This window comes from Carcharhinus amblyrhynchos, chromosome 4, assembly GCF_965287045.1.
Source record: "Carcharhinus amblyrhynchos chromosome 4, sCarAmb.v2.hapA, whole genome shotgun sequence".
Lineage (NCBI taxonomy): Eukaryota > Metazoa > Chordata > Chondrichthyes > Carcharhiniformes > Carcharhinidae > Carcharhinus > Carcharhinus amblyrhynchos.
In genome coordinates, this window is record NC_137327.1 from 138,659,952 (window position 1) to 138,682,534 (window position 22,583).

Consider the following 22,583-nt stretch of genomic DNA (forward strand, 5'->3'; position numbering starts at 1 on the left):
AGTCAACCAATACCAATGATCTATGTGTGCTAGCCCCAGTTTCTTTTTGCTGGGAACTACTAGGTTTGCTGGAGGTATAATCAGAGGAAGGTTTGGCCACTCGTTAAGACCGAGGAAAAATTTTGATCCTGGGTACCAGTTTCATAGTGCTGTTTGTTTCATCCGCTGTATAGGATTAAGCAAATTATATTGACTATTTATGTACACCATTGAGTCTCTTTCTTTGGGAGTAACATAATGAAAAATGATATTTGATAAGACCGTCTGGGAATCAAAAGAAGAAAATGCATTAATTGCATATATATTTCGGTGAAGTAAGAGAAAGTTTGCATTACCATATTACATCTCTTGTATTCTGTGACTGGAACATAAACAAACTGAGCATCCATTTTGCAAGAAGCAAGATGAATGACCAGTTAGTATTTTGCTTATGCTGAATGCTGGTTTGGATACCTGGTGAGCAAGCTGCTCTGTTGTTTGGTGCCAAGTCAACTTAACATCCTGAGCCAAAAGATCTAGGAATCTGGTCTCTGCTCAGTGTTTCATGTAAACAGCATCTCTGCTACACCATTCCTTCATAGCGAGGGGGATTGAATATAAAAGTAGGGAGGTCTTGCTGCAGCTGTATAGGGCATTGGTGAGGCCGCAGCTGGAGTACTGTGTGCAGTTTTGGGCGCCGCACCTGCGCAAGGATATTTTGGCCCTGGAGGGAGTGCAGAGGAGGTTTACTAGGCTGATACCGGAGTTGAGGGGATTGAGCTATGAGGAGAGGCTGAATAAACTAGGCTTGTACTCGTTAGAGTTTAGAAGAATGAGGGGAGATCTCATTGAGACGTATAAGATGATGAATGGGATGGATAGGATAGAGGTGGAGAGACTCTTCCCGCTCAAAAAAGACAGTAGGACTAGGGGGCACAGCCTCAAGATAAAGGGGAGGCGGTTTAGAACGGAGTTGAGGAGGAACTTCTTCACTCAAAGGGTGGTGAATCTCTGGAATTCTCTGCCCGTTGAAGTGGTGGAGGCTGCCTCGCTAAATATTTTTAAGAAGCGGGTTGATGGGTTCTTGATAAGCGAGGGGATTAAGGGTTATGGGGAGAGGGCGGGAAAGTGGAACTGAGCCACAACAGATCAGCCATGATCTTATTGAATGGCGGGGCAGGCTCGAAGGGCTAGATGGCCTACTCCTGCTCCTATTTCTTATGTTCTTATGTTCTTATGATGCCCTGTTGACCTAAATTACATAGTCGAATCCGGAGAAGGAATTGAATCCACAGTCCTCTCTTGGAGGTCAGTGTGAATAGCTGATTCGAGAATGCACTGCTTGCACTTCACCTAGTAACAGCTCTGGTGCAATAAACTGTGAAGTAATTGTGCACATTCTTTTAAACTTTGAGTTTGCATTTTAAAATCTTTGAAATTGTCCTATTGTGTTTCTAGCTGGGACAATAATGAGTTGGAGAAGATGAGCCCTTGGGATATGGAACAAATTCCTGATGATGGTAGGACACTTAAATTAATTTTAATAGCATTGAAAATGCATAAAAAGCAATAGAATTAATTGTGCATGGTATTCCTGCACTGCTCTTTGTATATCGGATAAGAATTTTGTTTTAGTAGAACTGTAACTTTCCCCGGTTATGTACAAAAAGTTGTTGTAGGAGCCATTGCAGAATGTTTTACCATATAAAATCAGGTTTTGAAATTTGCAATTCTGATCCAAATTATATTATTCAATTATGATGTCCCAGCAATTAGCCTATTTCAAACTCATTGCCTTATAAATAAGATGCACTTACAATATGTTTGTGTACCTTTGCTGCAGCTTACTGTATTTTAATATGATTATAAACGAGTTGAAATCTGTTTGATGGAATCCAAGGGAATAAACTTTTTTTTAAAAAATATGGGAACAACTACCTTTTTGGTGTATGTCATGTGTGCTTTTGCAGCTACCTACCCGGAAGAAATTGGTGCCAGTGTTCCAGTCACTCCAGAGGAGCTTCAAGACTTGTTATATAAACCTCAGGAGGGTGAATGGGGATCCGCCTCTGCAGATGAAGAACATAGACGTATCATTCAGGGGATCAAACAACTGCTTACACTTGGTAATTTCATAATACAGCTCAAATTCAATTTCAAATCATGGCCCTATCTATTGTATAGAAAGGTTTAAAATTCAATTTTCCATCATAATTTGTCAAAGTTCAGAAGTTTGAAAAATAAATGCTTGTTTTGGAGGAACTAAACAAATAGTAAATATATTTTAATCTATTTGACAGAAATGGCTGCAGCATTTTCTGCCCCAGTGGATCTCTGTGCCTACCCGCTGTATTGCACTGTGGTTGCCTATCCAACAGACCTAAGTACCATAATGAAGAAATTAGAAAACAGGTTTTATAGGTGGGTTTTCACTTTCTCAGCTTCAGAAAAGAGTTTGCTTTGAAAAGTTAATTCATGAGTCCCAAGTAGACTTACACTAACACTACAATAAAGTTACTGTGAAATCCCCATAGTCGCCACACTCCAGCGCCTATTTGGGAACACTGAGGGAGAATTTAGCATGGCAAATGCACCCAACCAGCACGTCTTTCAGACTGTGGGAGGAAACCGGAGCACCCCGTAGAAACCCACACAGACACGAGGAGAACATGCAGACTCCACACAAAGTGCTAGGGAGTCGAACGCGGGTCTCTGGCACTGAGGCAGCAGCGCGAATTGCTGTGCCACAATGCTGCTTTGGTTCTCTGCATTTGTTCCCCATTTCTAATTATGCTGAGCAGGCAATGTTGGGAATTGTTTTTAAGCATTTGAGCAACTTTAGTGGGTGCTAAAGCACAGAGTGTGGCACTAAAGTCACATGTCAACTCAACTGAGTAGTCGATTTCTTAGCTGAAGAACATTAATGAACAAATAATAAAATGTATGAATTCTGATTCAGATGCATTTTTATCTCAGATATAATGTTAATTTAAGACCTCTGGATACTAGTCCAGTGCACTAACTAGAGTTTTGTATTTCTGAAAGCAAGCACTTATATAATGCTGTGAAATGTTAGCAGACAAAATATTTGAAGGGATGGAAATTTGTCTTTGACAGTGGTGCAATACAGAAATGGCCATGCATAATAATCAGTGTCTGATATTTAGTTTTGTTTCAGTCAACAGGCTGAGCATCAGTTGTTGAATAGAGCACTTGCCCAATATGACAGTGCACCTTGTTTTGCTTCAAACTCCCCCATCCTCCCCCAGAATGAATTTCAGCCTCAAGATTTCATTTGAAGTCCGTTTCCTACTATTTTTGTGTGGTGTAATTTCAGGATTCCAGTCTTTTGTTTTCCACCACCAGTGTGCAATGTTTCTTGTATTGTTTTGTGTTGGGAACCAACAAGAAGGAAAAATCTACTTGACCTCATCCATATCAATGTGCCAGGTACAGATGCATCTGTCCACAACAATATTGGTAAGAGTGACCATTGCACAGTCCTTGTGGAGTTGAAGTCTCGCCTTCATATTGAGAATAACCTCTAATTTGTTGTGTGGCACTAACCATGATAGTTGGGGTGGATCTAGCAACTCAAGACTGGGCATCTGTGGCGCCATCAACAGTAGCACAATCTGCAACCTCATGGCCTGGCATATCCCCATTCAACCATTACAGTCATGCCAGGAGATCAGCCCTAGTTCAATGAATAATACAAGTGGATGTGCCAGGGGCAGCACCAGGCATGCATAAAAATGAGGCGTTAACCTGGCGAAGCTACCAAACAAGACTACTTGCATGGCAAATAGCATACGCAACAAGTGATAGAGCTAAGTGACCCCATGACCAACAGATTAGATCCAAGCTCTGCAGTCCTGCCACATTCAGTCGTGAATGGTGGACGATTAAACAACTCACTGGAGGAGGAGACTCCACAAACAAGCCCACCCTCAGCGATCGAGGAGCCTAGCACGTAAGTGCAAAAAATAAGCATTTGCAGCAATCTTCAGCCAGAAGGGCCGAGAGGATGATTCACCTTGGCCTCCTCCAGTTGCTCCTAGCATCACAGTTGCCAGTCTACAGCCAATTCGATTCACTCCATGTCATAGCAAGAAATGGTTGGAGGCATTGGAAAATGCAAAGGCAATGGGCCTTGACAACATTTTGGCAATAATACTGAAGGCTTGTGCTCCAGAACTTGACGCTCCCCTAGCCAAGCTCTTCCAGTATGATTACAATACTGGCATCTGCCTGACAATGTGGAAAATTGCTATGGTATGCCCTGTACACACAAAGTAGCACAAAAATCAATCCAGCCAATTACCACCCTGTCAGTCTACTCTCGGCCATCGATAAAGTGATGGAAAGGATCATCCACAGTGCTATCAAGCAGACCCTGCTTAGTAATAACCTGCTCAGTGACTCCCAGTTTGCGTCTTGCCAGGGTCACTCAGTTCCTGACATCATTACAGCCTTGTTTCAATCATGGAAGTGTTGAATTCCAGAGGTGAGGTGACAGCAAGAGCCCTTGATGTCAAGACTGCATTCACTGAGTGTGGCATCAGGGTACCCTATGAAAACTGGAATCAGTGGGTATCGAGCCAAACTCTCTGCTGGTTAGAGTCATATCTGGTACATTGGACAATGGTTGTGGAAGTGGAAGGTCAGCCATCTCAGTTCCAGGACATCTCTATAGGACTTGCTCAGAGCAGTGTCCTGGGCACAACCAACTTCAACTGCTTCATCAATGATCTTGCCTCCATCATAAGGCCAAAAATGGAATGTTTGCCGCTGATGGCACAATGTTCAGCATGATTTGTAGCAACTCAGTTACTGAAGCAATCTCATGTTCAAATGCAACAAGATCTGCACAGTATCCAGATTTGGTCTGACAGGTTGCTAATAACATTTGTGCCACACAAATGCCAGTCAATAACCATCACCAGTAAGAGACACTCTAACTACTGGTGTAACCATCACTGAATCCCCCACTGTCAACATCCTGGGGGTTACCATTGACCAGAAACTCAGCTGGACTCGCCACATAAATACAGTGGCTTGGAGTATTGTGATGAGTAACTCACCACCTGGCTCTCCAAAACCTTTCCATCATCTACAAGGCACAAGTATGGTGTATGGTGTCGAAATTTGCTGATGACACCAAGATTGGTGGAACGACAAATTGCACGGAGGGTGTGGAGAGTCTGCAGAAGGATCTAGATAGGCTGGGCGAATGGGCCAGGAACTGGCAAATGGAATTTAATGTTGGCAAGTGCGAGGTGGTCCACTTTGGTAGGAATAATGGTAGGAAGGACTATTACTTACATGGCGAAAAACTGCAGCAGGCGACGGTGCAGAGGGACCTCGGGGTCCTTGTGCATGAGTCGCAAAAACCCAGTCTGCAGGTGCAGCAGGTGGTCAGGAAGGCGAATGGGATGCTGGCCTTCATAGCGAGGGGGATTGAATATAAAAGTAGGGAGGTCTTGCTGCAGCTGTATAGGGCATTGGTGAGGCCGCAGCTGGAGTACTGTGTGCAGTTTTGGTCGCCGCACTTATGCAAGGATATTTTGGCCTTGGAGGGAGTGCAGAGGAGGTTTACTAGGCTGATACCGGAGTTGAGGGGGTTGAGCTATGAGGAGAGGCTGAATAAACTAGGCTTGTACTCGTTAGAGTTTAGAAGAATGAGGGGAGATCTCATGGAGACGTATAAGATGATGAATGGGATGGATAGGATAGAGGTGGAGAGACTCTTCCCACTCAGAAAGGACAGTAGGACTAGGGGGCACAGCCTCAAGATAAAGGGGGGCGCGGTTTAGAACGGAGTTGAGGAGGAACTTCTTCACTCAAAGGGTGGTGAATCTCTGGAATTCTCTGCCTGTTGAAGTGATGGAGGCTGCCTCGCTAAATATTTTTAAGAAGCGGGTTGATGGGTTTTTGATAAGCGAGGGGATTAAGGGTTATGGGGAGAGGGCGGGAATGTGGAACTGAGCCACGACAGATCAGCCATGATCTTATTGAATGGCGGGGCAGGCTCGAAGGGCTAGATGGCCTACTCCTGCTCCTATTTCTTATATTCTTATGTTCTTAAGTCAGGAGTGTGATGGAATACTGGAACATAGAACATTACAGTGCAGTACAGGCCCTTTGGCGCTCGATGTTGTGCCAATCTGTAAAAACCAATCTAAAGCCCATCTAACCTACAGTGTTCCAATATCATCCATGTTTATCCAGTGACCGTTTAAATGCCCTTAATGTTGAGGAGTCCACTACTGTTGCAGGCAGGCTATTCCTTGCCCTTACTACTCTCTGAGTAAAGAACCTACCTCTGACATCTGTCCTGTATTTATCTCCCCTCAATTTAAAACTATGTTCCCTTGTGTTAGCCATCACCATCTGAGGAAAAAGGCTCTCACTGTCCACCCTATCTAATCCTTTGATCATCTTGTATGCCATCATCTTATGTTCTTATGTTCATCATCTTATGTTCTTATGCCTCTTAAGTCACCCCTTAACCTTTCTCTCTAATGAAAACAGCCTCAAGTGCCTCAGCCTTTCCTCATATGACCTTCCCACCATACCAGGCAACCTCCTGGTAAATCTCCTCCACATCCTTTCCAGTGCTTCCACATCTTTCCTATAATGCGGTGACCAGAACTGTATGCAATATTCCAAATGCGGCAGCACCAGAGTTTTGTACAGCTGCAACATGATCTCACAGCTCCAAAACTCAGTCCCTCTACCAATAAAAAGTAACATACTGTACGCCTTCTTAACAACCCTATCAACCTGGGTGCCAACTTTCAGGGATCTATGCACATGGACACCGAGATCTCTCTGCTTGTGCAACTCCCAACAACACTCAAGAAGCTTGACACCATCCTGGACAAAGCAGCTCACTTGATTAGCACAACATTCACTCCCTCCTCCACCGACACTCAGTAACAGCAATGGGTACAATCTACAAGATGCACTCCAGAAATTAACCAAAGGTCTTTAGACAGAACCTTCCAAACTCTAAAACAAATTCCATCTTAGAAGGACATGGGTAACAGATACATGGGAACATCACCACCTGTAAATTTCCCTTCAAACAACTTACCATCCTGAGTTGGAAATACATCGCCGTTCCTTTGCAGTCACTAGGTCAAAATCCTGGAATTCCTTTCCTGACGGCATTGTGGATAAACCCACAGCACATGCTCGCCACCACCATCTCAGGTGCAGCTAGGGATGGGTAATAAATGCTGGAACACCCACTGCTGTATTGAATATGGGTCATGCCTATCTCCAGTTGGAATTGGAAGTGTCATCCAGGAAATACATGACTCTAAACACGAATACACACACACACACATACACACACACACAGGATTGTACAAGTACACTCATTTGCCTTTTGGGTATCTTCAATTTGTGCCATTTTCCACAGGATAATGGAAAATCTACTGCAAGAAGTACCCAGAATGGCAGTCTACCTGGATGACGTTCTAATTACAAGACCCCCATTGTTAAGGAACATCATGAAAGCTTGGAGGAGGCCTTGCAGTGTTTTTCTGAGGCTGGCATCAGGCTAAAAAGGGAAAAATGTGTGTTTCAGGTACTGGAAATAACGTAGCTGGGTTAAAGGGTCAATAAAAATGGACCATACCCGGTTGCAAAGGTAAAAGCCATAAAAGAGGCTCTGACCCCAAGAAACATGAGTTAAAATCTTTTCTGGGCCTCATTTGCTACCACGCAAAATTCATTATGAGCCAGCCCATCTTGATGGCACTCCTTCATACACTGCTTAAAAATGATTAGGTTGTGACAAAAACAACAGGAGGATGCTTTTCTGAGAGTCAAACCCCAATTATTATTAACAAATGTTTTGACCCATTATAATCTATAAAGACCACCTGTGAGGCCCCCACCCTCCATGGAATTTGAGTGGTGCTGTCACACCATTGGAACACTGGAATGGAGCATCCAATTGCGTCAGCCTCATTGACCTTACCAAATGCGGTTCACTCAAATCGAGAAAAAGGGTTTCACAATGGTATTTGCAGTTTTAAAAAAAAGTTCACTAATACATTTGGCCAACGTGATTACGAGGCATATGGCAGGCTTGCCTTCATCAGTTGAGCATTGAGTACAAGAATTGGGAAATCATGTTGCAGCTATATAATTCCAATTGGTTAGGTCTCGTTTGGAGTAATCCATGCAGTTCTGATTGCCACACTAGTGGAAACTTTGGAGAGAGTGCGAAGAAGGTTCTCCAGGGTGTTGCCTGGTCTCATGGGCATTGGCTGTGAGGTGTGGTTGAATAAACAAGGATTGTTTTCACTGGAAAGATGGAGACTGAGGAGAGACCTGATTGTGAGACACACTGACAGGATAGATAGTTGGAGGTTTTTTTCCATGGTGCAAGTGTCAATTACAAGGGATCACAGGTTCAAGGTGAGAGGGTGAAGTTTAAGGGAGATGTCTAGGGGAAGTTTTTCATGCAGAGTGGTGGGTGCCTGACATGGACTGCCAGAGGAGGTGGTGGAAGCAGGCACATTAGCAACACTTAAAAGGCATCAAGATGGGTACATGAACAGGGAAGGGATAGAGGGGTACGAATCAAATAAGGGCAGAAGGGTTTTTTAGTTTAGTTAAGACATCATGATCAGCATGGAATTGAAGGGCCTGTTCCTGGGCTGTACTTTTCTTTGTTCTTTGTTGATAATCATTTTGCTATAGTGACAGACTGTAAACCTCTCTTCGGCAGAACACAAAACAATTTCCCAGTTGCAGCAGGACATAAATAGGATGCAGGACTGGGCGGAGAAGTGGCAGATGGACTTCAATGTGGATAAATGTGTAGTCGTCCATTTTGGCAGAACCAACGGGATGAATGAGTACACTATCAAGGACAGGAGTCTTAGTAGTGTTGAAGAGCAGAAGGATCTTGGGGTCCGGGTCCACAGGACTCTTAAATCAGCCTCACAGGTGGAGGAGGTGGTCAAGAAGGCGTATGGCGTACTGGCCTTCATTAATCGAGGGATTGAGTTTAGGAGTCGGGAGGTAATGCTGCAACTTTATAAGACCCTTGTCAGGCCTCATTTGGAGTACTGTGCGCAGTTCTGGTCGCCTCACTATAGGAAAGACGTAGAAGCTATTGAAAGGGTACAGAGGAGATTTACAAGGATGTTGCCTGGACTGGGAGGCATGCCTTATGAAGTTAGGCTGAGGGAGCTGGGTCTCTTTTCCCTGGAGAGACGAAGGTTGAGAGGCGACCTGATAGAAGTTTATAAAATGTTGAGAGGAATAGATAGGGTGGATTCTCAGAGGCTATTTCCCCGGGTTGAAATGGTCGCTACGAGAGGACACAGATTTAAGGTGCGGGGAGGAAAGTACAGAAGTGATGTTAGGGCTAAGTTTTTCACTCAGAGGGTGGTGAGTGAATGGAATCGGCTGCCGTTAGTGGTGGTGGAGGCAAACTCGCTGGGGTCTTTTAAAAGACTTCTGGATGAGTATATGGGGTTTTATGGGATTGGGGGTTATAGATAGGTCTATAGACTGGTAGGTGTTGATGTGATCGGCGCAACTTGTGGGCCGAAGGGCCTGTTTGTGCTGTAGTGTTCTATGTTCTATGTTCCCCTCATTGCATTGGCTCAGATACAATGTTGGGTGTTTTTGAGTGCTTTCAAGCACACCCTGGAACATCATCCAGAGACACAGGTCGCCAAACACAGATGCTCTGAGCTACCTACCATTGCCCACTAGCCTACCCTGACTGCCAAAGATGGACAGAGTCATCAAGACATTAAATTTCATGGACACTTGCCAATATCAACCAAATAAATTCAGTCATGGACCCGGAAAAGTCAGACCTTGGCAAAATTACATGACATCAGATCATATTAAATGAGGCATCATAGGAGTATCCTACACAGGACCTAAAACCATATATGGAATTTGAACATTTTCGGACCCATGGAATAAGAGTTCTCATGGCAATAGACGATTGCCTGTCCAGGTTGAACTGGTCACTTGGACTCTTGATAAGGCTGACCGCTAAATGGGTCTACTGATTATCGTTCTGGATGGAACCTGTGTATGCACATCACAGGGCTGTGGTTTAACTTTTGATTTAAACATCATTGCTTTTCAGTCAACTTCCTGAGTTATTACAGTTTCTAAGCTAGATGTAATTTGAAACAAGAGTTATTCCATTCTTAAAGTTACAAAGTCGGTGCTCAGAATAGACTAGCCAGACCCAAATTTATTCCTTACTCAAAATCAAGCTCCAGTTGAATCCAACTCAAGGTCCCCATACTAGAGTCGAACGAGCCAAGATGACAAGACAAGGCATTGTGCTCATCTTGGGCTTGATTTGACACTTGATCTTGGCCACAAAGTCAAGAAGCGATCTTTCTTTTCCAATGAACCCATTTCCATCTATTTAATTGGAATTGTCTCAAATATGGGGACAAAGGCAGCCCATCACTTTAATCACATTCTAGGATGTGACTGATATTAAAATAGTTATGAAAGTTTTGCGAGAAGATAACTAGTGAAGACATAATGGAGATTAATTTAGATAAATACGAGTTGATGCATCTTGGAAAGTGAGCCAGGGCAGGACTTACTCAGTTAATGGTAGGAGGCTGGGGAAAGTTACAGAACAAAGAGATCTAGGGGTACAGGTTCATAGCTCCTTGAAAGTGGAGTCACAGGTGGACAGAGTGGTGAAGGCATTCAGCATGCTTGGTTTCATTGGTCAGAACATTGAATACAGGAGTTGGGATGTCTTGTTGAAGTTGTACAAGACATTGATAATACACACTTATAATACTGTGTACAGTCTGGTCACCCTATTATGGAAAGGATATTATTAAACTCAAAAGAGTGCAGAAGAGACCTACTGGGATGCTATTGGGACTTGTTGGTTTGAGTTATGAGAGGCTGGATAGACTGGCATCTTTTTTCTCTGGAGCATAGGAAGCTATGAGGTGATCGTATAGAGGTCTATAAAATAATGAGGGGCACGGATCAGCTAGATAGGCAATATCTTTTCCCAAAGGTAGGGGAGTCTAAAACTAGAGGCATAGATTTAAGGTGAGGGGAGAGATACAAAAGGACCCAGAGAGGCAATTTTTTCACACACGGTGGTGGTACAAGCTGCCAGAGGTAGTATAAAGGCAGGTACAATTTTGGCTTTTAAAAATTGTTTAGACAGTTACATGAATAAGATGGGTATAGAGGGATATGGGCCAAATGCAGGGTTTAAAAGAAAAAGGGGCGGCATGGACAAGTTGACCAAAGGGCCTGTTTCCATGCTATAAACCTCTGACTCTGTAACCTAAAAGGAAGCTCAGCCATGGAGAATTTTTATTGCCACAAAACCCAAGTTGCATACTTGGAACAGAATGGACTTACTTGCAGGTCACTGGCAAGATTGAGATGATATCTGTTGTTATTTATTGCCCATCCTGCTTCATTCAAAACAGCTGATTAAATATAGCTGAGAGTTAGTGTGTGCAGAAGGAGGATGTTGAAGCTGCCAATCCAAAGTTCTGTGTTTTGGTACTGTAGTGTGGCACATAATTCTTTTTATTTTGGTGGGGCACGGGGTAGGGCAGGCAGCATTTGCCATTCAAAACACGTGAATATTGTTTGGTCCCACCTGTTCACTCATGTAGGAATTCGTTTTGGACCATATTTTTCCTTTTCACCATATCATCCAGTGGTGTTTTCACTGATGTTTTAACACAGACAAAAGTATCTTTTTCTGTTTAGCCTTTGGAACTTTTCTAGCAATTTTTCCCCTTTTTCAAAACAACTTTGTGCTTTTGCACCCTAAAGATTTTTGTTGTACAGCAGATAGAATGTTTTGTTTAGCTTGATTCTTTTAATACTTTGGTGAACACCTCTGGACTTTTCTACACTTACCAGCTGCCTCCTTTCTTCCAAGTCACTTCTCTCTTGCTGTTGCCAAAGTTATCTTGAGTTGGCGATTGAGTGACGTGGGTATGAAGCCAATGTCATCACAATAGGTTTCGTTTTATTTTCTGTCGATGAGTAATAATAGTGTAAAAATAGTACTTTGACAAGTAATTGGAATATTTTGTAGTGAGTTTGTAAACTAACTGGTTGATGGTGGGCATGCTATTTAACTTCTTAACATCTGAATTATAGGACAGTTTCTGCCCTGATGTGGGAAGTGAGATACATTGAACATAATGCCAGGACTTTCAATGAACTTGATAGTCCTATTGTCAAGTCTGCAAAGCTCATTACGGATGTGTTACTTCAGTTTATTGGGTAAGTTGGTTAAGAAGACACAGCAAACTTTGTTCAGAATGCTTGATTTTTATGGTATGGTTTAACACCTGAAGTTTCTGTATTTCCAGGGACCAGAGCTGCACCAATATATTGGAGCTTTATGAGAAAGTTAAGTCCGAGGAACTTAGCAGTGATGAAAACGACAAGGTAAAATATTTGCCCAAGAGATTTAGGTCATTAACCATATTCGCATCAAATTTAACAAACTAACTCGGAGATCAGAGGTAGAATCCAATCAAATTCATCAAGAGGAGAGTTTAGAAATTGGAACGGCTGCCTCTTTTTAGTTGAAAATGATGTTAGTGATGTTAGTGACTCAGAAGTGATGTTAGGGGTAAGTTTTTCACTCAGAGGGTGGTGAGTGAATGGAATCGGCTGCCGTCAGTGGTGGTGGAGGCGAACTCGCTGGGGTCTTTTAAAAGACTTCTGGATGAGTATATGGGGTTTAATGAGATTGAGGGTTATAGATAGGTCTGTAGGTTGGTGGGTGATGATGTGATCGGCGCAACTTGTGGGCCGAAGGGCCTGTTTGTGCTGTAGTGTTCTATGTTCTATGTTCTATGAAAATAGTCTGATATTTTCCTCGTAGAAGATGATGATAATATAGCACATTTAACTTTAGCTATGAGGTGAGATTGGACAAGTTAGGACTGTTCTCATTGAAACAGAGAAGGATATGGGAGGCACTGACCATAATTTTTGAAAATTTTCCTCCCTACAAATGTAGTAAGAAGTCTCACAACACCAGGTTAAAGTCCAACAGGTTTATTTGGTAGCAAGAGCCACTAGCTTTTGGAGCACTGCCCCTTTCTCAGGTAAATGGGAATTCTGTTCACAAACAGGGCATACAAATTTGCATTCCAACCATTATTTTATAAACTGAGTCCTTACAGGTAATCAAGTCTTAAAGGTGCAGACAAAGTGAGTGAAGAGAGGGTTAAGCTCAGGTTATAGAGATGTGTATTGTCTCCAGCCAGGACAGTTTGTGCAAGTCCTGGGGGTTATGGATAGTGTGATGTGAATCCAAGATCCCGGTTGAGGCCGTCCTCATGTGTGGAATTTGGCTATCAGTGTCTGCTCTGCGTTGTCATGTGTCATGGCCACCTTGGTGAACGCTTGCCTGAAGATCAGAGGCCGAATGCCTGTGACTGCTGAACTGTTCCCCAACAGGAAGACAACACTCTTGCCTGATGATTGTTGAGCAGTGTTCATTCACTCGTTGTCGTAGGGTCCCATTGCCCGATACGATGGGATGGCTGGGTGTGTTTGCCTTGTGTATCTTTGGGAGGCAGTAGAGATCTCCAACGCGGGGAATACCCTGTGCAAGAATCTCTCAGGCTACATCGAGGGCATCCTGAAACCCACTGAACAAAGAACCCCCCAGCTTTTGCCGTGACCCTACGGACTTCCTATAGAAACTCAGCACACGTTTGGAGCAGTTGAACCAGGAGTATTCCTCATCACAATGGATGTCTTGGCACTTTAGACCAACATCCCCCACGATGATGGCATTGCTGCAACTGTCTCAGTACTCAACACCCACAGCTGCCAATCTCCAAATGCAACTTTACAACTCATCCATTTCATCCTGGACCACAATGTCTTCACCTTCAACAACCAGTTCTTCATCCAGACATATGAAACAGCCATGGGGACCAAATTCACACCTCAATATGCCAACATCTTCATGCACAAGTTTGAACAAAACTTCTTCACCACACAGGACCTTCAACCGATGCTATACGCTAGATACATCGATGACATTTTCTTCCTTTGGATTCATGGTGAACAATCACTGAAACAATAATGTGATGACATCAACAAGTTCTATCCCATCATCAGACTCACCATGGACTACTCTCCGGAATCAGTTGCATCTCCGTCAAGCATGGTCACCTCAGCACTTCACTATACTGCAAACCCACGGATAACCTCACGATGCTCCACTTCCCCAGCTTCCTCCTAAAGAAGCCATCCCCTACAGACAAGCCCTCCGTATACGCAGGATCTGCTGAGATGAGAAGGATTGCAACAGACACCTCCAGACGCTGAAAGATGCCCTCATAAGAACAGGATATGGCGTTCGACTCATTGATCGACAGTTCCAACACGCCACAGCAAAAAACCGCACCGACCTCCTTGGAAGACAAAGATGGGACATGGCGGACATCCAGTACTTGACCGGAGCGGAGAAGCTACAGCATTTTCTCTGGAGCCTTCGATATGTCGTTGGTGAAGATGAACGTCTCGCCAAGGCCATCCCCATATCCCCACCTCTTGCCTTCAAACACTGCACAACCTCAAACAGATGATTATCCGCAGCAAACTACCCAGCCTTCAGGAGAGCAGTGATCACGACACCACGCAACCCTGCCACAGCAACCTCTGCAAGACATGCCGGATCATCGACGCGGATGTCATCATCTTACGTGAGAACACCATCCACCAGGTACATGATACGTACACTTGCAACTTGGCCAGTGTTGTCTACTTGATACACTGCAGGAAAGGATGTCCTGACGCATGATACATTGGGAAGACCATGCAGATGCTACAACAACGGATGAATGAACACTGCTCGATAATCACCAGGCAGGAATGTTCTCTTCCTGTTGGGGAACACTTCAGTGGTCACCGGGCATTCGGCCTCTGATCTTCGGGTAAACGTTCTCTAAAGTGGCTTTCGTGACACATGATAATGCAGAGTCGCTGAGCAGAAACTGCTAGCCAAGTTCCACACGCATGAGGGCGGCCTCAGCTGGGATCTTGGGTTCATGTCACACTATCTGTAACCCCCCACGACTTGCCTGGGTTTGCAAAATCTCACTAACTGTTCTGGCGGGAGACAGTACACATCTCTTTAACCTGTGCTTAACCCTCTCTCCACTCAGTGTCTGTACCTTTAAGACTTGATTACCTGTAAAGACTTGCGTTCCGACCGTTATTTTGTAAATTGAGTTAGTGAACAGAACTCCCGCTTACCTGATGAAGCTAGTGGCTTGTGCTACCAAATAAACCTGTTGGACTTTAATCTGGTGGTGTGAGACTTCTTAGTGTGTTTACTCCAGTCCAATGACAGCATCTCCACATCATGGCTACAAGTATAGTGTCAGAGGACTGGAAAACAACTAATGTGCTATTGTTTTAAAAGGGAGAAAAGGACAAACCAAGCAATTGTAGGCCAGTAATCTTATTCTTGATAGAAAAATTCTTGGGAAAGAATTGGGACACGGGATAAATCTTCATTTAGATCGACAAATGTTAATCAAAGGCAGCAGGGGTTTATCAAGGGAGTGCCATCTTTGACTAACAATTATTTTCAGGAGGTAATAAAGAGAGTCAATGTGCACATTAGCACACACCTATGTGGCAGACAGGGCAAGGAAGTAAAAGTCTATACAATCTGAGGCAAAATGGCAAGTTGATCCAAAACTGGCTCAGAGGCAAGAAGTAAAAGATAAAAGTTTCAAAAAGTATCATATTAACATAGAACATAGAACATCACAGCACAAACAGGCCCTTCGGCCCACGAGTTGCGCGGATCACATCAACACCTACCAACCTACAGACCTATCTATAACCCTCAATCTCATTAAACCCCATATACTCATCCAGAAGTCTTTTAAAAGACCCCAGCGAGTTCGCCTCCGCCACCACTGACGGCAGCCGATTCCATTCACTCACCACCCTCTGAGTGAAAAACTTAGCCCTAACATCACTTCTGAACTTCCCTCCTTGCACCTTAAATCTGTGTCCTCTCGTAGCAACCATTTCAACCCGGGGAAATAGCCTCTGAGAGTCCACCCTATCTATTCCTCTCAACATTTTGTAAACTTCTATCAGGTTGCCTCTCAACCTTCATCTCTCCAGGGAAAAGAGTCCCAGCTCCCTCAACCTAACTTCATAAGGCATGCCTCCCAGTCCAGGCAACATCCTTGTAAATCTCCTCTGTACCCTCTCAATAGCTTCTACATCTTTCCTATAGTGAGGCGACCAGAACTGCGCACAATACTCTAAATGAGGCCTGACAAGGGTCTTATAAAGTTGCAGCATTACCTCCCGACTCCTAAACTCAATCCCTCGATTAATGAAGGCCAGTATACCATATGCCTTCTTGACCACCTCCTCCACCTGCAAGGCCGATTTAAGAGTCCTGTGGACCCGTACCCCTAGATCCTTCTGCTCTTCAACACTACTCAGACTTCTGCCCGTGATAGTGTACTCGTTCATCCTGTTGGTTCTGCCAAAATGGACGACTACACATTTATCCGCGTTGAAGTCCATCTGCCACTTCTCCGCCCAGTCCTGCATCCTATCTATGTCCTGCTGCAACTTTTGCCATCCTTCCAGACCATCCACAACACCACCGACCTTAGTGTCATCAGCGAACTTACTTACCCATCCCTCCACTTCCTCATCCAGGTCATTTATGAAAATGACAAACAACAAGGGTCCCAGAACAGATCCTTGAGGCACTCCGCTGGTGACTGACCTCCATTCAGAAAAAGCCCCATCCACAACCACTCTCTGCCTTCTGCAGGCAAGCCAATTCTGGATCCACAAGGCCAAAGGCCCTTGGATCCCATGCCCTCTCACCTTCTCAAGAAGTCTTGCATGGGGCACCTTACCAAACGCCTTGCTGAAGTCCATGTACACTACATCCACGGCACTTCCTTCGTCAATGTGTTCAGTCACATTATCGAAGAACTCAACTAGGCTCGTAAGGCACGACCTGCCCTTGACAAATCCATGCTGACTATTCCTGATCATGTCAAACCTCTCCAAATGTTCGTAAATCTTGTCCCTCAGAAGCCTCTCCATCAGCTTACCAACTACTGAGGTCAGACTCACCGGTCGGTAATTTCCCGGGCTATCTCTGTTCCCTTTCTTGAAAATAGGAACTACATCCGCAATCCTCCAATCCTCCGGAACCTCTCCCGTCTCCATTGACGACGCAAAGATCATCGCCAGGGGCTCTGCAATCTCTTCCCTCGCCTCCCACAGTATCCTGGGGTACATCCCATCTGGTCCAGGCGACTTATCTACCTTGATAGAATTCAAAAGTTCCAACACATCCTCCTCCTTAATATTCACGTACTCAATCTTTTCCATCTGCTGCAAATCCATAACAAAATCTCCCAGATCAGCTTCCACTGTGAATACTGAGGCGAAGTACTCGTTAAGCACCTCTGCCATTTCTTCTGGTTCCACACAAACCTTTCACCCCTCACCTTTTATAGGTCCTATCCCTTCTCTTCTTATCCTTTTACCTTTCACATATTTATAGAAGGCCTTGGGATTCTCCTTAATCTTACCCGCCAAGGTCTTCTCATGACCCCTTCTGGCTCTCCTAATTTTCCTTTTAAGTTCCTTCCTACAGTCCTTATACTCCTCAAGGTCTTTAACCTCTCCTAATTCCCTGAACCTCTTATACACCTTCCCTTTCCTCCTGACTAGGTTCAACACAGCCTTTGTGCACCACGGTTCCCGCGACCTACCAAAACCCCCTTGTCTCATCGGAACGTTGTCATTCAGAGCTCCAGACACACATTCCTTGAATATCTGCCACCTTCCTTCGGTACTTTTCCCTAAGAACGCCTCCTTCCAGTTTATTTGTCCAAGTATCTTCCTGACTTCTTCGTATCTCCCCTTACCCCAGACAAACACCTTCCTAGCCTGCCTGATCCTATCTCGTTCCAATGCAATTGTGAAGGAGATAGAATTATGGTCACCATTTCCAAGATGCTCTCCTACCGAAAGATCCATCACCTGCCCTGGTTCATTCGCCAGTACCAGGTCAAGTACAGCCTCTCCCCTCGTAGGCTTATCCACATACTGTGTCAGGAAACCTTCCTGAACACACCTAACAAACTCCTCCCCATCCAAACCCCTTACCCTAGGGATATTCCAGTCGATGTTTGGGAAATTGAAGTCTCCCATCACGACAACTCTGTTATTAAAACATCTCTCCAGAATCTGTTTCCCTATTTGCACTTCAACTTCCCTGTCACTATTGGGCGGCCTATAGAATACACCCAGCAAAGTTTTCGACCCTTTGCTGTTTGTAACTTCCACCCACAGAGATTCTGTAGACAGTCCCTCCACAACATCCTCTTTCTCTGCAGCCATGACACTGTCCCTGATCAACAGTGCCACTCCACCACCCCTTCTGCCACCCTCCCTGTCCTTCCTGAAGCACCTGAAGCCTGGCACCTGAAGTACCCAGTCCTGTCCCCGAGACATCCAAGTCTCCGTAATGGCCACTACTTCACAATCCCAAACAGCAATCCACGCCCTAAGCTCATCTACCTTATTCACTACACTCCTTGCATTAAAATATATACACTTCAGCCCCTCAGTCTGGGCATTTCCCATCTCCACCGCCTGTCTAACCTCCCTCCCATACTGCCTGCGGTCCTCCCCTACCTGGGAGCGAACCTCCTCCGTCCCAGTCTCCCCATCACAGTTCCCTCCCCCCATCCTTTCTAGTTTAAAGTCCCCCCGGTAGCCTTAGCCAGTCTTCCCGCCAAGATATTAGTCCCCCTGGTATTTAAGTGCCACCCGTCCTTACCATACAGGTCCCACCTACCCCTAAAGAGGTCCCAGTGATCTAGGAACCGAAATCCCTGCCCTCTACACCAGTCCCTCAGCCACGCATTCACCCTCCACCTCATTTCATTTCTTCCCTCATTCTCCCGTGGCACAGGCAGCAATCCTGAGATTACTACCTTCGCTTTTCTCTTCCTCAGCTGCCTACCCAGTTCCCTATAGTCCCTTTTCACGAGCGCCTCCCTCTTGCCTACGTCAGTAGTACCTATATGTACTACAACCTCTGGTTCCTCACCCTCCCCTTTCAGGATGTCTGGGACACGCCCAGAGACATCCCGAATCCCAGCCCCAGGGAGACAAACCACCATCCGCGACTCACGTCTACGTCCACAAAAACGCCTGTCCGCCCCCCTCACTGTGGAGTCCCCTATTAAAACTACCTTTCTGCTCTCTTTTTTGATTTTTTGGCTCACTGGCTCAGCTCCAGAGACCTGGCCACCGCTTCCTCCCTCAGATGAGCTGTCCCCCCCAGTAGTACTCAGGCCGGAGTACTTATTTTGAAGGGGGACATCCACCGGAGTGCTCTCCATCACCCGTGTTTTCCCCTTCCTAATAGTTACCCAAGTGCCCTCATCCCGTTGCCCTGGTGTGACTACTTGTTTATAGCTCCTTTCTATAACCTCCTCACTCTCCTGAACGAGCCGAAGGTCCTCGAGCTGCATTTGCAGCTCCTTAACCTGGTTCCGTAGGGTCTGCAGCTCCACACACCGAGCACAGGTGTGGATGTCTGGTAGACCAGGAGCCTCCAAGACTTCCCACATGTTGCATTGGCAGCAACATACAGGTCTCACACTCATACTTACCCCTTATAGCAACCCAAAGTAAAAAAAAACTTATAACTTACCTTATCTCTTGGCCCTGTGAGCCAAAGCCCTTACAGCACACACAAAAACAAAAGCAGTCTTACCTGCTCTCAGACAGATCCCCTCTCTCTCTCTCTTTTTTAGGTTAGGGGAGGGGGGAGGGCTGGGATACTCTACCCGTGTAGAGTATCGGGAAACCCCTCCGGTCTAATTTATAGTACGGTGAAAAAAAAACTTGACCCGAGTGCCCTCGTGACTACTTCCGGGGTCAAACCGGGGTCAAACTTAAAACAATCAAAAAAAACCCCCCACTAAACTCACTAAACAAAGTTAGTTTTTAAAAGAAGGAAAAAGTCGCTGTACTCACCCACAAGCTCTCCACTCACAAATCGCAGCCTCTCTTCAGTGCTCCCACGGAACAACATATTGAACTCAAAATGTTAACTGTTTCTCTGCAAATGCTGCCAGGCCTGCTGAGTTTTTCAAGCATTTTCTGTTTTTATTAAATAAATAACATTGGGTACTTTTGTAACTGGAAGGCTATTTACAATGAAGTTTCTTGCGCTACATCAATAATTTGGCCTTGAATGTGTGGGTATGATTAAGAAATTTGCACCTAATGGCAAAATTGATTATGATTGTGAAGTCTGTAGGAAGATAATTAATGGACTCATCAGATGAGTAGAACAATAGCAAATGGATTTAATCTTGAAGTGTAGGGTAATGCATTTTGGGAAGATTACAAGGCACAAGACTACAGAGTAAATGGTAGAATACCAAGAGTCATAGAGGGACCTAGGTTGGAGAGCACATCCACACATCATTGAAAATAGATGGACAGGTAGATAAAGCCATCATGAAAGCAAAGAGGATGCTTGTCTATTTGCTGAGACTACAATATAAGAAAAAGTAGCCAGATAGGCATCCATCCCAGGGCTGAAATGGTCGCTATGAGAGGACACAGGTTTAAGGTGCTGGGGAGCAGGTACAGAGGAGATGTTAGGGGTAAGTTTTTCAGTCAGAGGGTGGTGAGTGAGTGGAATCGGCTGCCGTCGGTGGTGGTAGAGGCAAAATTGCTGGAGTCTTTTAAGAGACTTCTGGATGAGTACATGGGATTTAATGGGATTGAGGGTTATAGATAGGCCTGGTAGGTAGGGATATGATCGGTATAACTTGTGGGCCAAAGGGCCTGTTTGTGCTGTAGTGTTCTGTGTTCTATAATGCTGGAACTGTAAAATATTGCTTGAGTACAGCATGCAATTCTTGTCACTACATGTATAGAAGTGGGGAACTGCAGATCCCCACCAGCCTTCGGGTGAAAAAGATTTCCCTTCGAATGTCACTACATTCTAGGAAAGATGCAATTGCAGTAGAGAAGGTTCAAAGGAGAATTATAAAGATGTTGGGAGGAATGGAGAATTTTAGTTTTGGGGAAAGATTGGTTCAGCTGGTGTTTTATTTAGAATAAAACTGAAGGAAGACCTAATTAAAGTGTATAAAGTTATGACAGGTCTAGATAGCGTGGACAAGAAAGTCTTATTCTCTTTGGTTGAATGCAAGTGTTGATTTAGGATGGAAGGTTTAGAAGGGATTCGAGGGGAAGCCTTGTTCACCTGAAGACTGGTAGGGATCTACAGTTCCCCACTTGAAAGGGTGGGAGAGACCTTTATCACAAAATGCTCAGATATGCATTTAGAAGTGACCTAGAAGTCTACAGACCAAGAGTCAGAAGGTATTAGGTTGAATAATTTCTTGTTAGCTGGTGTGGATACAGTGGACTAAACAACTTCCTTCCACGCTGTAACATAATTCTGTAAGTTGAAATGATACTCTGGTCACCGTGGCGTTGATTGTCCATGTTCGGAGTTTCGTCTGAACCAAATGTAGAAATTGCTTCCCTGCCAATGTTGATATTGATCATGACAGTACTGATATATTTGTAAAGAAATTGGTTGAGGTTCAGTTCTCTAAAACTTTCAGTCTGTTTCTGCTAATAGACTTCTGAGGTTGTGTAGTATTTTACATAAATTCATTTGCTGTCATTCAGTGTTATCGGGTTAAAGTATAATATTTAACAAAATATACAAATATTTAACAAAATATACTGACTAAACTTAATCTGCAAAATTTACAGATGTATTGAAACTAGTAGATGCACTTTTTTTAATTTAACTATTTTTATAAAATAAAACTAGGAACTGGCTGCAGAACTAGATTCTGATGCTCCAGGGACTTCCTCGGATACAATAGTAAGTATAATAAAAGCATACATCGGTTCAAAGCTTTCAATTATTGTACAGAAGGGATCTGTTCTGAGACCCTTGCTGTTTGTGATTTTTATAAATGACCTGGATGAGGAAGGGGAGAGATGGGTAGTAAGTTTGCCGAATACACGAAGGTTGGGGTGTTGGGGATAGTTTGGAAGGATTTCAGAAGTTGCAGCATGACATAGATAGGATGCAAGACTGGGTGGAGAAGTGGCAGATAGACTTCAACCCGGATAAGTGTGTGGTGGTTCATTTTGGCAGGTCAAATGGGATGAAGGAATATTACATTAAGGGTAAGACTCTTAGCAGTGTGGAAGATCAGAAGGACCTTGAGGTTCATTGGACTCTCAACTGGGCTTCGCAGGTAGAGGATGTGGTTAAGAAGGCATATGGTGTACTGGCCTTCATCAGTTGAGGAATTAAGTTTAGGAGTCGGGAGATAATGCCGCAGCTGTATACGACCCTGGTCAGGCCCCATTTGGAGTACTGTGCTCAGTTCTGGTCGCCTCATTACAGGAAGGATGTGGAAACCATTGAAAGGGTGCAGAGGACATTTACAAGGATGTTACCCGATTGGGTGGCATACCTTATGAGAATAGGTTGAGGGAGCTTGGTC

The 22,583-nt window shown here is 44.4% G+C and overlaps 1 protein-coding gene across 1 annotated transcript in view; it reads left to right on the forward strand.

The window, feature by feature from the left end:
- Positions 1-22,583, forward strand: part of LOC145342402 (bromodomain and WD repeat-containing protein 3-like) — a 149,513-nt gene that overhangs the window by 95,887 nt on the left and 31,043 nt on the right. The window contains exons 29-34 of the mRNA XM_080187958.1: positions 1,438-1,499; positions 1,950-2,105; positions 2,280-2,400; positions 12,142-12,267; positions 12,357-12,435; positions 21,896-21,949. Coding sequence (XP_080044084.1) covers positions 1,438-1,499; positions 1,950-2,105; positions 2,280-2,400; positions 12,142-12,267; positions 12,357-12,435; positions 21,896-21,949 — 598 coding nt within the window. The remainder of the gene's footprint in view (positions 1-1,437; positions 1,500-1,949; positions 2,106-2,279; positions 2,401-12,141; positions 12,268-12,356; positions 12,436-21,895; positions 21,950-22,583) is intronic.